The sequence below is a fragment of the Helicoverpa zea genome, chromosome 16 (assembly GCF_022581195.2).
Source record: "Helicoverpa zea isolate HzStark_Cry1AcR chromosome 16, ilHelZeax1.1, whole genome shotgun sequence".
NCBI classification, from domain to species: Eukaryota; Metazoa; Arthropoda; class Insecta; order Lepidoptera; family Noctuidae; genus Helicoverpa; species Helicoverpa zea.
The window spans coordinates 6,687,230-6,702,324 of record NC_061467.1 but is presented as its reverse complement, the minus strand read 5'-3'; the positions used below and the strand labels follow the sequence as shown (position 1 = coordinate 6,702,324).

Genomic DNA, 15,095 nt, shown 5'->3' with positions numbered 1-15,095 from the left:
CTTAGCGTTTATCCCGTCTTGTGATGGGGTCCGCTTTCCGTATCTTCTTCTTCCACTTCGCTCTACGACATCTTCGCTCCTGGACATCTTCCTCTTTGAGTTCGCAGATTCTTACAAACATCCTTCCATCTTATTAGAGTAATAATTAAAAATATATTTCAAAATGAATTAAAGCTTAGAATTATGAAAATTATATCATACAAAACTCACTTGCATACTTAGATACTTAGATATATTTATATATATATATATTACATATGTATTTAGGTTAATGTTAGTAATTATTTTTAGTTATAGTTTCTTTCTTTTTTACACACTATTTGCATCTCTTCTTATTCTAACTCTCCCATAACGGGCCTGCTGGAAGACATTTCTCTTGAAATAAGCTGTGCCTATGTACTATGTGTTCTATCTTTCTTCTTTTCTGTATTCTGTGTGTGTATCTGTGTACATGAACTATTAAATAAATAAATAAATATCTGCATATACCTATAGGTATGTAGAGAGATTGAAATTACAGCTACGAAATGCTAGTTTTCGCTAACTTGTTTATAATGAATTAACTTCAGTTAACTCTGGCCGCTTACACGCAGTTCATACCCAAGTAACTTTGTCGTAAGCTTATGACATATAACGTTTATCTCATTTTCATTTAAATATACACACATCTGAATTTTAATGTTCCTTACGATACATACTTGGGGAACTCGGAGATAATGTGGAAGTTACGTAAATGTTATTATCTTCTGTGAAGTCAAGTCGTGCTTACTGGTTGATCTAAGGATGGGTGAATAATGTGACCATGCCGTATAAGTATATTGATAGAAAGGCAAAGTACATAGCATACTCAGCTGATGCTTTGATATGAAGTTCAATATTACAATGGCTACTAGAAATTTGGAGTTGCCGCGGTTTCACCCATGCTTCGAAAGAACTACTTACTGCATCCGTATAAAAAGTAGTCTAAACGTACTTATGATAAGTAAGCTGTCTTGTTATATCTGTAACTGTGAGTCGGACTGTGAGAAATTGCAGGAAGACATAGATAGAGTGGTTGAATGGAGCAATAAAAATAAGCTCTATTTCAATACAGCTAAATGCTCAGTGATGACGTTTACGCGCGCGAAGTCTACCTTAGCCTACAACTACAATGTGATTCTGCTGATTTTTAAGCCAACATTCTCCAGTCTCTGTTGCCAACTCCCCAATCTGCTCTGGATCTCAGGTCCGTCTTCACTAACCAGGACGATGTCGTCGGCAAACAGCATGCACCAGGGTGCCTCCTCCTGTATGTCCGCCGTCAAGGCGTCCATAATAAGCAGGAAGAGGTAAGGACTTAAAGCAGACCCTTGGTGCAGGCCCACAGCCACACTGAACTGGTCAGTATTGCCGGCCGACGATCGGACATACGTACAGGACTGCCTGTACATCGCACGAACTAACTCCACATACTTCCCAGGCACACCTTTCTCTTTCATGGCCCACCACAACACTTTCCGAGGCACCCTATCATACGCTTTCTCAAGGTCAATGAACACCATGTGCAGATTCCTGTGCACACGTCTGTACTTCTCGCACAATTGGCGAAGTGCGAAGATGGCGTCCATTGTCCCTCGACCTGGCATAAACCCAAATTGGTTTTGGGTAATTTCACTCTCTTCTCGCACTCTTTTCTCTATCACTTTCTCCCATACCTTCATAGTATGCGACATGAGCTTTATCCCTCTATAGTTGCCGCAATCTTGCACATCCCCTTTATTCTTGAAGATGGGCACTAGCGAACTACTGCACCATTCTTGCGGGATGACTTCTTCATGCAGCAACTTATTGAAGAATAAAGTTAGCCACATACATCCGTTCCTCTTTAATACCTTCCATACTTCAGCTGGTATATCATCAGGGCCCAAGGCCTTTCCATTTTTCACACTTCCAAGCGCTCTTTCAACCTCATCCATGCTAATTTCTCTTACCAATCCCTTATTTACTTGTGCCTCTTGGAGTATTCCATTCCAAACATTCTCTTCATTCATAAGCTTTTCAAAATAAACCTTCCATATCTCTTTTATTTCCTCATCTTTACATAAAACCTTGCCAGATTCATCTTTCATGCATTTTATGTGGGTTATGTCCCTCGATCGTCTTTCTCTCTCTTTCGTAATACGGTAGAGCTCTTTTTGGCCTCTTGGACTGTCCAGGGAGTTGTACAACCTCTCCTGCGCCTTAGCTCTGGCAACTGCTACCGCCTTCTTTGCTTTCCTCTTCCATTCCATGTAGATTCTCTTTCTGTCATCCTTCAGACTTGCATTCACTATTTCAACATTCTGCCACTCTTTGAATGCTACTTTCTTTTCTTTCAAAACCTTTTGTACCTCATCATTCCACCACCATGTATCTCTATCTATCAAACCTTTTCCTCTCGACTCTCCGCACACGTCTTTTGCGACTTCCCTTATATGGCTTGCCATTTCACTCCAACATTCATTCACATCACCTTCCATCTCCTTCATTTCTGAAATTTTGTCCACAACCTGACTCCTAAATACATCAGCACATTCTTCCTTCTCTAGCATACGCCATCTAATCCTTGGAGGGGGCCGATCTTTGTTGCTTTTGGGCAACACAGTCACTTTGACATCCAGAATCACAAGTCGGTGCTGAGTGACTAGTGCTTCGCCTGGCAGCACTTTGCAGTTTTTGACACAGCATAGACTACTCCGCTTCACTAGAAAGTAATCTATCTGTGTCGCGTGGTGGCCGCTCTTATATGTCACGAGGTGCTCCTCTCGTTTATTGAACCACGTGTTTGTTATGGCCAGGTCGAAGGCACTGGCAGCTTGAAGTAATGTCTCGCCGCTTGCATTCCGGGTTCCAAAACCCCTACCACCATGCACTCTCTCATATCCATCGCTCAGTCTTCCTACGTGACCATTAAAATCCCCACCCACATAGACTTCCTCACTATCCTGTACATTCATCATCAAGCAGTCAAAGTCCTCCCAAAACTTCTCCTTTACACTCTCCTCGCAGCCTGACTGCGGCGCATAAACACTTATCACGTTTATGGCCTTGCCGTCCACAATTAATTTAACCGCTATTAGTCTATCATTCATTCTTTTAACATCTACTACACATTCTTTCAGCCTGTTGTCCAAAACTATACCCACACCATTTCTCTTGCCGTCACTTCCACAATAGAAAAACTTATATCCTTCACCTATCTCTCTAGCCCTTGCACCCTTCTATTTTGTCTCTTGCAGGCACGCTACATTTATTCGTCGCCTTTTCAAAACATCTGCTAGCTCTCTTCCTCTTCCAGTCATCGTTCCTACATTCCAACTCGCATACCTCAATCTCAATTCTCTCACACTTTGAGCTTGCATCTTACGTCGCACCCGCCCGTTTTGGTGCGACAACCCTTGTCCATTTCCCACAGGAGCCGGGTGCTGCTCCTGCGCGTCGCCTGTGGGGTACGCCCTAGCCCTATCGCTCATAACTTTATTTACTTTCTTCATACTGCAGAAGTTTTGGCTTAAGTTTTATGGTCGGCCGCCTGCCTGACACCAACCCTCTTTGGGAATGCTATTGTGGTGAATTACCCGTCACCGTGCGGGTGGCCCAAAGTACAGATGTTATGCACTGGCCTTTAGGTTCCCTTTAGTCGCCTCTTACGACACCCACGGGAGAGAGATGGGGACGACCTATTCTGATCCGGGACCGTCACGGAACTGTAATGATAGTGTGTATGTTTTTAAATAAATAAATAAATAAAAGTTATTTACATGCAAGATTAACAAACATCCATAATATTTCACACTTTCACTTTCAGAAAGCCACTGAAATCTCATTTTGGGTAGTTCACATGCTAACAATTGTACACTCGTAGTCCTACTAGATAGTTATAGGAATAGACATTTATCCTCATACGTCTTCTTAATTTTAAAAAGAGTAACCATGGAGTTTCTTGCCCATTCTTCTCCATAGGAAGCTACTGTTGGAATGGGCAACTAGAGTCAAACTTAGTTTTATTTTTGACGTTCATAAGTGCTTGTGCAAGCCTAAATGAAATAAATGATTTGACTTTAACTTTGACATTATTTAAGACGAGTTAAAAAAAAGACTTCATTCATTCAGACAAAAAGCGCAGTGAAACATTTAACCTAGCGATTCTACGATGTCATCTTGTTGAATGAACTACAATAATAGCAATTTAAATCACAAATCCTTATATCTATTTCATTTCCAGCCAGTCCAGAAATAACTTGATGTTTTAAAGAACGGAATATCAGGTTTAAGTGAACTGACGCTTAAAAATCCCTGCATTAACTAAATCCTGGTATTAGTACGCCCCTCTCAGTCCAGTGTTTTGCTAGCAAAGGGGTCGGGTATAAAGTATAGAGAGTTTTAAATTTTTTGCGTATATTTCTTTGTGTATTTTTCATTTAGATGGTCAACTTGTCAGGTACAATTTTATATAAAAAAACACTATATTAAAAAAAAATCACATCCGCTTCTCAATTGTTTTGACACATTATATTGGTCTACAAAAGTTGTTAAGTACCTAATTTGCTACTTATAGTGAACCTATATTTTACTTCTTAATTTGCAAAAGTTACTCTCCCCTACATAAGTCCAAGTTAACTTAAATCCGCGATCACATATAACGTCGACTGCACACATCGCTCGATTTATCCACCGCCAATAATCCATCTATTACAAAAGCTTATTCAACCATCGGTTAAAGTTAATTCTGACAATCAAATGTATGAACGAGCGTCTCATTCCGGCCCGCTCCGGCCCGGTCCGTCCCGGTCCGGCTCGCCAGAGTCCGGTATTCGGACAAGTACGGCTCTAATATTTTATAGATATTGGACCGCGTTTTCTGTCATTATCGTAAAAGTAGCGTCAGCAAGAAAACTATTCCCTCTCCTCCTCCTATTACTTTCATAATACTTAAGTGGATCCGATACTTGCGTAAAGGAAATTGAATCATTTATTGTAACGACATAATACTGCTTTATCAGATAGGTTTCGAATGAACATACCTATGATTGTTTACTACAAAAGATACGAGCTAACCCTTGCTCCAACAGAATTGTATACGCTCCAATCATACCGATATAGATATGGCCAATCAATTTTATGTATGCAACAAAACTATTTGCCAGAAACACGAATATTTTTGTCGTAATTGAAAATGCTAAAAGAATGTTCCTACACTTTCATTTTTTGTTCATTGAGATGCAAAATTTATTTACATAAAGATATATGTCAGACGCACGTATTAAAGAATAAACATAACTACACAATTGTCGCCTGCAAACAATAAAACCGAAAATACACGAACAATGTTAAAATGGAATACAATTTTATTCGGGCAGTATTCAAAGACATAAATTGGTGGGTTAACCGAGCTCACGCGGCCTCACCCATGAAATCATAAAATCAGAACTACAAAGTGGGTGGAACGTCAGGCGTCATGCGGTATGCGTCACACATTAATCTATGTACAGGGTGCGCCACTTGCAACTGTCCGACAAAATCCGCATGCGGTGGCCGACAGAGTAAAGCCCACCGAAAGCTGCTTTGAGTTTGTCCCTGAACGGATTAAAAGCACAAAGTTTGTTGAATGCAATTTTAAAAGGCTTATGTTTAACTGATCACCAGATATAGTAACAAACAGCAGACAAAAATAGTAAATGATCACCAAAATGAAACTCGCATTTTAATGTAAAACTATCACCAAAGTTTTAACACTTTGCTATCCTATTTAAGTGAAATTACTCCAAAATAAATCATGCGTAAGCCAAAAATAGTAAATGATCACCAAAATTAAACCACCATTTTAAAGTAAGATTATAACCAAAGTCTTTAAATTCTGCTATCCTATTTAAGCAAAATGAGTCCAAAAAAATCATTGTTATCCCAAAAGTAGTAAATGATCACCAAAAGTAGTAAATGATCATCAAAAAAGTTTTTACATCTTGCTATCCTGTTTAAGTAAACTGACTCCAAAAAAATAAGTTCGGCCTGATAAAATAAATGTAATAACATTTTGGGGACCCTTTTCCTGCACTAGCGTGGAAAATTGTCTATTGCATGCCTCTAAACAGTGCGATAAGAGTGTATTGAGAAACACATTCTTCTTCTTCTTTCTCCTGCCCTGTTCCCAATTTTACTTGGCGTCGGCGCAATATGTCATTTTCTTCCATTTTCCCCTGTCACTCGTCATACTGACACTCACGCATGCATTGCAAGCCGGACACATAACTTAATATGGCATCATAATACTTTATTTGGTAATAAGCCTACATTTTATGGCAATCACAGTGACTTATTTAGGCAAAAATAATACATTAATTTGGTCGTCAAGAGTTGGTGATCATTTACTAAATTTGGTGGTCGAATACAATTTAAAGTGAAGTCGTGACTAAAATAGCTGGTACTATTACATTTTTAGACTTTATTTTTCTGGTGTTCAGTAGATATTTCTGGTTGCAAAACTTAGGGTATCAAAGCATTTTATGGTGGTCATTATATTTGTTCCCATTTTAAAATGAAACTTTTGTAAGCAAGTGCATTCTATTATGTAACAACTTCATTTATTTTGTAAGCTGCTCGAGAGCAATATTGGAAAAAGGTTTTATTTTCAGCTACATTATGGCATGATAAAATATTTATTTTATTTTATTATACTTTTTGCACACATTTTACAAAAAAACAATGTACAAAGGCGGACTTAACGCCTTAGGCGTTCTCTACCAGTCAACCTTTAGGTGGAGGAGAAATTTCATGGCAGGTGCACTAAATATGTATATGAGACAAATCGAAAATATATAAACGTACATAGACTTATTATACATACACATATATATATAATATTAAATAAACTTTAATACATATATAAATAACACAAAATCAAATGCACAGTTGTGTCAATTCTGCAAACTCTGGTGAAGATACTCACGAAGCTTCAATTTGAAAGTCAATCGGCTATTAATCATCCTAATTTCCGAGGGCAACTTGTTCCATAAAAGAATAGATTGGACAAAAAAAGAGGAATGAAGGAAATCTGTGCGATGTGAGGGACATTGGAGTAGACGGTTGTTGGAGGAACGCAAATTTCTGTCATGTTGAGAACACAAAAACTGGAAGTGGCATGATAAATAAGGAGGTGAAAAAGGAGTATGAAGAATGGAAAATAGAGTAGTTAATGCTCTCATCTCACGTCTTTGCCTAATTGGCAGCCATCTAAGCTGGTCTCGATAAGCAGACACATGATCGTACTTGCGGAGATTAAAAACGAATCGAATGCAATTGTTGAGAAGCCGGTCAAGTTTATTGAGCAGATCTGCATTCAGGTCATAGAAGCAAACATCACCATAATCAATTATGGGAAAGATCAAGGTTCGCACAAGCATCGCTTTCACGTTGAACGGGAGAAGGTTTTTTAACCGATAAAAGTAGCGCAGCAAACCTGTTACCTTCTGGCTAACACTCCCAATATGAGATTGCCAGCTTAACGTAGTGTCGATATGTAAGCCCAGGTTTTTCACGCTTGAGTTATAAGGGATGTTCATACCATCAAATTGTACCGGAGGTAAGCTGCTTAAATCCACTCTTTGCATAATGCGACTACTGCCAACTAAAATAGCTTGGCACTTGCCAGGATTTACCGCCACTCCAAACCTATCAGCCCAGCTCTTCAACCCAGCTAGATCATTATTTAATTCCATGATTGTAGCAGATAAGTCCTCGAGGCTGGAGTGACGATATAATTGCAAGTCATCAGCATAAAGATGATACGCAGACTGAAGTTCAAGAGTAAGGAGATTTATAAAAATTGAAAATAAAAGTGGAGAAAGAATACCGCCTTGTGGCACACCAGCATCCAATTTGCACCAATTTGATGTCACTTCATCAACTCGTACTGACTGCTGGCGGTCTTGAAGATAAGACATGAACCAATCCAGCGCTTGAGAAGACACCTTGTAGAAGGATAGGATGTGCATCAGGAGATCGTGACTGACTGTATTGAACGCATTCGAGAAGTCAATTAACACCAGCACTGTGAGCTTGGTTTCCTCCATGCTTGTTCGAATATCGCCAGTCACTTTAAGGAGAGCAGAGCAGGTGCTATGCCCAGGCCTAAAGCCGGATTGGAAAGGGCTGATAACTTTATTGACATATATAAAACGAGAGAACTGCTTATGGGCACAAGCCTCAAGCACCTTAGAAAGAAAAGGTAAAATGGAAATTGGACGGAAATTACTGGGAAGGGTAGGAACAGGGATCTTGGGTAAAGGACGCACGTAGGCTTTTCGCCATAGTGAAGGGAATTTACCAGTGAAAAGGGAGAAGTTAATTATGTGGGTAATTGCAGGTACCAATTGATCCAGGATAGTGACAATCATGCCACGACTTATGTTGTCATAACCAACTGCTTTTGACTTAATGGAAAGGATTATCTTTTTTGTGTCTTCTTCACTGATTGGTACAAAAAGAAAAGGTTCTATATTGGGGCGCGGTAGACTAGATATGTAACTGATAGTATTCGATTGGATACGAAGATCCAAAAGAGGTGTTGCACAGAAATGGCGATTTAAATCGCTTAAATCAATAGTATTAGGAAAGTCTACATTCTGCGATTTACCAATACCTAAAGTTCCTAAGAACTTCCAGATATCGGCAGAAGAAGATGATGATACATGAGCAAATATATGGCGGCGTTTAGCGTTGCGTATCATCTGATTACACCGATTCCTAGCAACCCTGAAAAGTTCCCAGTTCTCATCCGTACGAATCTTCTTATATTTCCTAAAAGCGCGATCTCTTCGTCTCATGGCAATTTTAATCAACGGCGTCATCCACGGTGCTGGTGGCCGTTTTAACTTGACTTTTTTAATCGGAGCATGGACATCATACAAGCTATTTACCTTAAAATTAAATACAGCAACCTTTTCATCAACTGTAACAGCCTCAATAAGAGGTGTCCAGTCAATGTCGGAGGCATCTTTAAGTAATTTCTCCACGTCCATTCGCGCAAAACAGCGCCTGTGCAGAACCTTGGGTTTGGATTTGGGAGGTTTTAGGTTATAGGTGAGGAAAATGAGGTCATGATGAGAGAAACCAGGAGCACTATGTTGACCATGACAGGAGACAAGGGAAGGATTAGAAGTAAGGATGAGGTCTAACCAGGTATCATCGCCAGAAGAACAATGATGGGTGCCTTTAAGGGGTAGGATACTTAACCCAACTGACTCGGCAATATGGAGGAGTTTACGGGATCGTGGGGAATGAGGTGCGAGGAGGTTCGTATTGAAATCGCCCATGATGATGTAGTGCTCATATTCAGAACCCAAAGATTCTAATACCAATTCGAAGTTGGTGAAATAGTCCGCAGAGGGGGGGCAATATACAACTCCGATCACTGTCTTAATTCCCTTTATGGGAACTTCTAAAAACAAAAATTCCGCAGTTCCTGAAGAGCCAGCCGAAGTTGCTAACACTCTATGTCGGAATTCACATCTAAGGTATATTGCCACACCACCTCCTCTTTTCTCAAGACGATCATTTCGGATGAGAACAAAACCAGGAAGAGAGTAAGAGGTTGATAACAGATTAGGTTTAAGCCAGCTCTCAGAAATCAAGATGGCATGCACGTTATTGTCTGTAAATGTTGCATACAATTCACTATAATGACTGGGAACACTTTGTGCATTAATATGACATACGTTAAAAGTGTTGTTGTATGCTTGATTAAATTGAGTTCGCAAAATATCTCCAAGAGTATCAGTCACAGAAATGAAGCTACCATCACTAGACGCAGAGGACTCATTTGCAGAATAAAAACTATCATTATCAGAAAACATAAAATATAAATATATAAAATAACTAAATTATATATATAAAGGTTATAAATTAACTAACGTACTAACTACTACTCAAATATTATTTAACTCCACCAGCCAGTTCACACTTAACATAAAATTTGGAACAGACAATACAACCAAGACAGAATGCAAGCAAACTTCGGAACACACAATCACAAAAAATTTTGACATCTAAAGTTTGACACTTGACAGCTAAATCACACTGACATCTGACATTTATAAATAAACAAAGTGAAATCGACTTACCCTAATTTAATGATTGAATTGAGAATGAAATAGAAATTACAAAGAGGGTACATTAGGACTAGAAAAGAAGAACGATTAAAAGTATGTGAAATGAAAAGAAACTATAGCCTTATTCAAGAAATATAAAATACGGATTCAATTGTTGAGTCGATCACTGTGGTAAGTAAAAACGGATATTGCAACTTATCAATTTAGTTCCAAATGTAACTTACGTCTAATCTTAACTAAACCTTTGCAGAGACTCCCCTGGCGTCGACCGAGGCACCTGATGGTTTAGGGAACTTCAAGAGCAGCGAATTCAGTTCACTGGACGTAGTCACCTTGTGCCTGCTCCCGTCCATGGCTTTGATCACTATTACGCCATCCTGAGTCCAGCATGACCGCATTCCAAAATGTTGTCGAGCTCTAGCGAAGATGGATTGCCTGTCCTATGTTAAGAACTCCTTCACAGAAATCTTGGTGCCTTTCAAACCAGACTTTGCCCTCCATATCTCCGCCTTAACATCCAGAGAAGCAAACTTGACAAGAATTGGTCTTGCATGGTCGTTACTGGGATTACCGAGTCTGTGGGCCACTTTTATTGAAGATGCTGTCATGCTCCGGAATGCTAACTTGCCAGTGAGAACATCCAGAATGACAGCACTACAATCTTCTTTATCGGCTTCCGGGAGCCCTTGGAAAAGCAAAGCCTTACGTCGATGTCTTGTCTCCATCCCATCCAACTGCACTGCACACTCATGAATCTGCTTCCTGAGCAAGCCAAGCATGCTATACATGAGCTCTCTGAACGTCCGGAACTCTTCAGCAACCTTTGCCACAGTATCCTTGGCAGTTCCCGCACTCTGGATCTGAGCACCCAATTCGGTCATCTTCATGTTGAAGCTCTCTTCTAACGTCTTCTGAATGGACAGGATCTCAGCAAGTTGTGACATAGCAAGAATCTATGTAGTGCCCGTGCAAGTCAGTGAAATAAGTGTGGTGAACTGGTGATGGTTTTCTTAGTTCAAATAGTTCATAGAGTGCTACTAACGTAAGTAATTATGTAGGGACACTATTAGTTTAAAATTTTATTAAAGTAATTATATAAAAAGTGTTATTTTTAATTTAAATAAAATAAAACCTCTAGAGATATGTAGTCACTTTTTCGCACCTACCCGCGAAAAAAAGTAAAATATTGTTGGCTACTAATACGAAACCTTTTTTGCTTTCTCTCTCGTCTTCGTAAACGTTTATTACCGAAGCAATATCGGGTATACCTTTACAAATCACGCACGGCTACGTTAAATACATCGATTTCACATTTGGCAACAATAAAAACGTGCATCAGCGAGATGTCATCTCAAAATCAAAAAGCTTTTAATTTTCTTTTTATCGTGTTCGACAAAGTTTTTCCATTTACTCCAATTCTTGTATCGGCTACATTTCCGCGGGCAACTTTTTCATTTTCCCTACTCATGTTACTTTATACGAGTGCTCTCCCCGCCCAAAAAGCCTCCTTTGTGCGATAAAAATATTGACAACAAGTTTTCATCAGAAAGCAAAATGTTCGGCCAGATTATATCGTTCATTTGCATCAACACCTCTCTTTGTCGAACGCTGATAACGTTATTGTTTAAAATAAATGGAATAAGTGAGTGAATTTGTATTCACTATGAATGTCCGCTTATCATTATTCTGTTGCATTGCGGTTGGCTTTTTGTATTTTAATCGTTCTGCTAAATTCGTTGAATATGTTTCGCGTTATTTTGGTCTCGTTGAGTGTGTTCTGAAATAACTCGCCTCAAATTAGTTATGTGTTTTAAAAATGTTTTATATTTTTATTGAACCAGATCGTATATTGTTTGGAACCGACATCGATAATAGAATGAAGTAAGCGTGTGGGATGTACATATAGCAGGAAAGAGAAAACCAGATATAAACTGCATTTCAAATACAAAATGACAGACATACGTAACTATAGCTACGTTTGAAGTCTGTTATTTTAGTTCCGTCAGCGTCTTTTAAGCATATAAACATTTAGTTAATAAAATCACGCTAGAAGATGGCAATTCCCATTCTATGTGGACGACTTTACATCAAGCTGTCTCCGGAGTCGAGAATACTTGGGGGGCAACTCATCACTTATTACAACCCCAACTATGCACCGGAAAAATGATGTACTGACGGCAGACAAGGGTTGGATCTAGTTGATGGAAAAAATAGGTTCTTAATTTTGTAATCAAATAAAATGGGTATAAGTATGTGTTGCGTTTAAAATATTCGTGGATTTTGTTGTTGTATTTTTTGACTCTTCAGTAATTTAGGCAAGGCTCTTTTCTTGACATTTCTCAGACATAATGGGTAGCCAATTAGGCACAAAAAATAAGTTCGAAAGCTGTAAAGCTTTTAGTTATAAAACATTATATTTATGAATCCTACCAGTTTGATTAATTATTAGTGTCTATAAAACGCAAAAGTAAAGATGTATTTTTGTTCTAACTTCAAATACTATGGAGCGTTTGCCAAAGTCGCTTTAGTCTCGGGTCCTTTATCCGAATACAAACATTTACATCAATGTAAACATTCGTTTCTGACTGTACGAGCGAATTCCTTTGGAAATGATGAAACTTGTAGTTTACGGGTAATGCACTAGAAGTTTATGGTAAAACTGGACTGTGTTAGAGTTAAACTATGAAGCAATCTTACTTTTTGGTAGATTTTCTTTGGTTGAGATCTTTATTGGAAATCATTGCTTTTTTTCAAAACTTTGTGTATTACATGCCTTCATGCAGGCATGTTTACAATTTGTGCGCATTTACGTATTCCCTGCATCGATATAAAAATACTGCTCCATCTTTTAATATTGCAGTCTTGGAGTATACACACTTTCGCTATACGTTTGATTGTTCAGCAGAAGTGTAAAAACAAAAAAAAACAAGCAAGTATTTTTTCACCAAACTTACATACTTAAAATACCGTAATGCTGGGGTTCTCGTTATTTCACGAGTCCAGGAATTCACCAAGACCATTTTTCCATAATGCATAAATGTTCTCGCAAATAGCCAGCGACACCCAGGGTACGCACTAAGCAATTTCTTAGCCACTCGCTCTCACAGGCAAATTCAATACCCACTGTTCCCGAACGTAAGAGCTTTTCATCTTTCACTAGCATTTACAGTTAGTACTCTCTTCAAAGGAACAGTTAGGTAAATTAGGCAAATGCTACGAGTGCTAAGTAAATTGGTTCCTTTTTGAACGTAAGGACCGGGGTTTAGTCATTACTATTCATTGTCACCCTATGAGAGTAACAGATTTTAGAGATGTGACTTGAATTGTACTGCTTAATGGATACGTAAGTTGTAGTCCGGTACTGAATCTTTTGTGCAGGTAAACTGCAGTTGTCAATTTTCAAGGGATTAGCATTTTTTGTACTGAGTGATAGGAGTGTCAATAGGGTATTACATGCATTTTTGAAATATATCTTAAATAAATTCTTTAGTCTTAATATATCTCTAAAAAAATAAAAATATTTTTTTTTCTCACGTTATGTACGAATATAAATTAATTGTTTTATCATAATTTCAAATTTCGCGCGTATTTCGCGAAAACGCGGCACACAACGGACGCCATGATTGTTTTTTGGTCATGACGTCATTACGTTAGTAAACAAACTACAGCTGTCAGTAATACATATTTTGATATGTATTGAAAATTTTAATAATGAGTAATTATGCTCCGTATCGTTGGTGTGTTGTTTCTGAATGTGAGAACACTAGTGTAAAAACACCAGACAAATTATGGATTCAAGTACCAGTGGATATAAATATGAGAAACACTTGGCTAAAAGTTGCGAGACGAGATCCCGGACTGTTATCAGATAAATCTCGTTTATACTTTTGTGAAGATCACTTTGATGTAAGTAACTGTATTAACATTACCTATCTAATGAAATATACTCTTTAATGATAGGTTAACTACTTCAAGAATCAATACTTTGGGAAATGTGGATAATATTTAGAGGTTACACTTTTGTTTACTACCGTAATGACGTCATTAGCATGGCGGCGACATTTCGTAGTGTTCAAAGACAGATAAAAAAACCTAAAAACTTTAAACTGCAATAAAAAATATATTTATGTACCTTACGAAGTGAAACTAACATTTCCCGATTGCTTTTCCTCTAAACAATCATTGTAATACACTTTTAATTTTTTTCTCATCTAGACTAAAATACCCTATTGCATCCAAAAACGGTCAGATCGTAATTTGTTTTGGTTTCAATATATATTTCTATATCATTAAGACAATAATAGAAAATGCAATGGCAATAATTTACCAAATCACACATGAGCGAACTTATTTTAACCAAACCCAGTAAAGAGACATACCATTTGCACCTCCCACATGTGGCTTCAGTCGATACGAACGAACTCTGCAACAAAGAGATCACGTACAAGATCACAATACACTCGGAAACAAGTCACAAAAGCCTTTCAGTTTCATAAATATCTAACTACCTGCGAACATATGACCGCGTTCGTCATTTCATCAACTTTTAGCACCGTGAATTCTCTATACTACTTGGAAAACTTATCATTCAAGCGCACTCGAACTTCGTTTACTCGTAGGTATCTCTTCAAAGTTAGCACATAGCGTTTTACACAAATGTGTACCTTAATGGCGAAGACATAAAGCTGACTAGAAGGAACATGCTTTGTGGTTATTGTGAATCTAAGACCTTTATAAGTGAGGGCACGCCACCATCGTGGCGGTAAGTCCCCTCTTTGAGGAGTGGCTCGGGAGGAGTCACGGCGCCCTCACGTACCGCATGACGCAGGTCCTCACCGGACACGGTTGTTTCGGGAGGTACCTGCACCGCATCGGTCGTGAGGAGGCGCCCGGGTGTCACCATTGTGCGGACAGCCCCGAGGACACGGTGGACCACACAGTCCAGGTGTGCCCCGCATGGGAGGGGCACCG

General features: G+C 38.7%; 1 protein-coding gene and 1 pseudogene across 1 annotated transcript; both read right to left on the bottom strand.

Annotated features, from left to right (window-relative positions):
• Window positions 1-765: 765 nt before the first annotated feature.
• LOC124637497 lies at window positions 766-3,512 on the bottom strand. Its single transcript, XM_047174007.1, has 3 exons — window positions 3,346-3,512; window positions 1,695-3,183; window positions 766-777 (listed from the first exon to the last, which is right to left on the bottom strand). The coding sequence occupies exons 1-3, from the start codon at window positions 3,510-3,512 to the stop codon at window positions 766-768; spliced, it is 1,668 nt and encodes a 555-aa protein (XP_047029963.1).
• Window positions 3,513-7,050: 3,538 nt separating this feature from the next.
• LOC124637760 lies at window positions 7,051-11,068 on the bottom strand (annotated as a pseudogene).
• Between the last annotated feature and the right edge of the window lie 4,027 nt (window positions 11,069-15,095).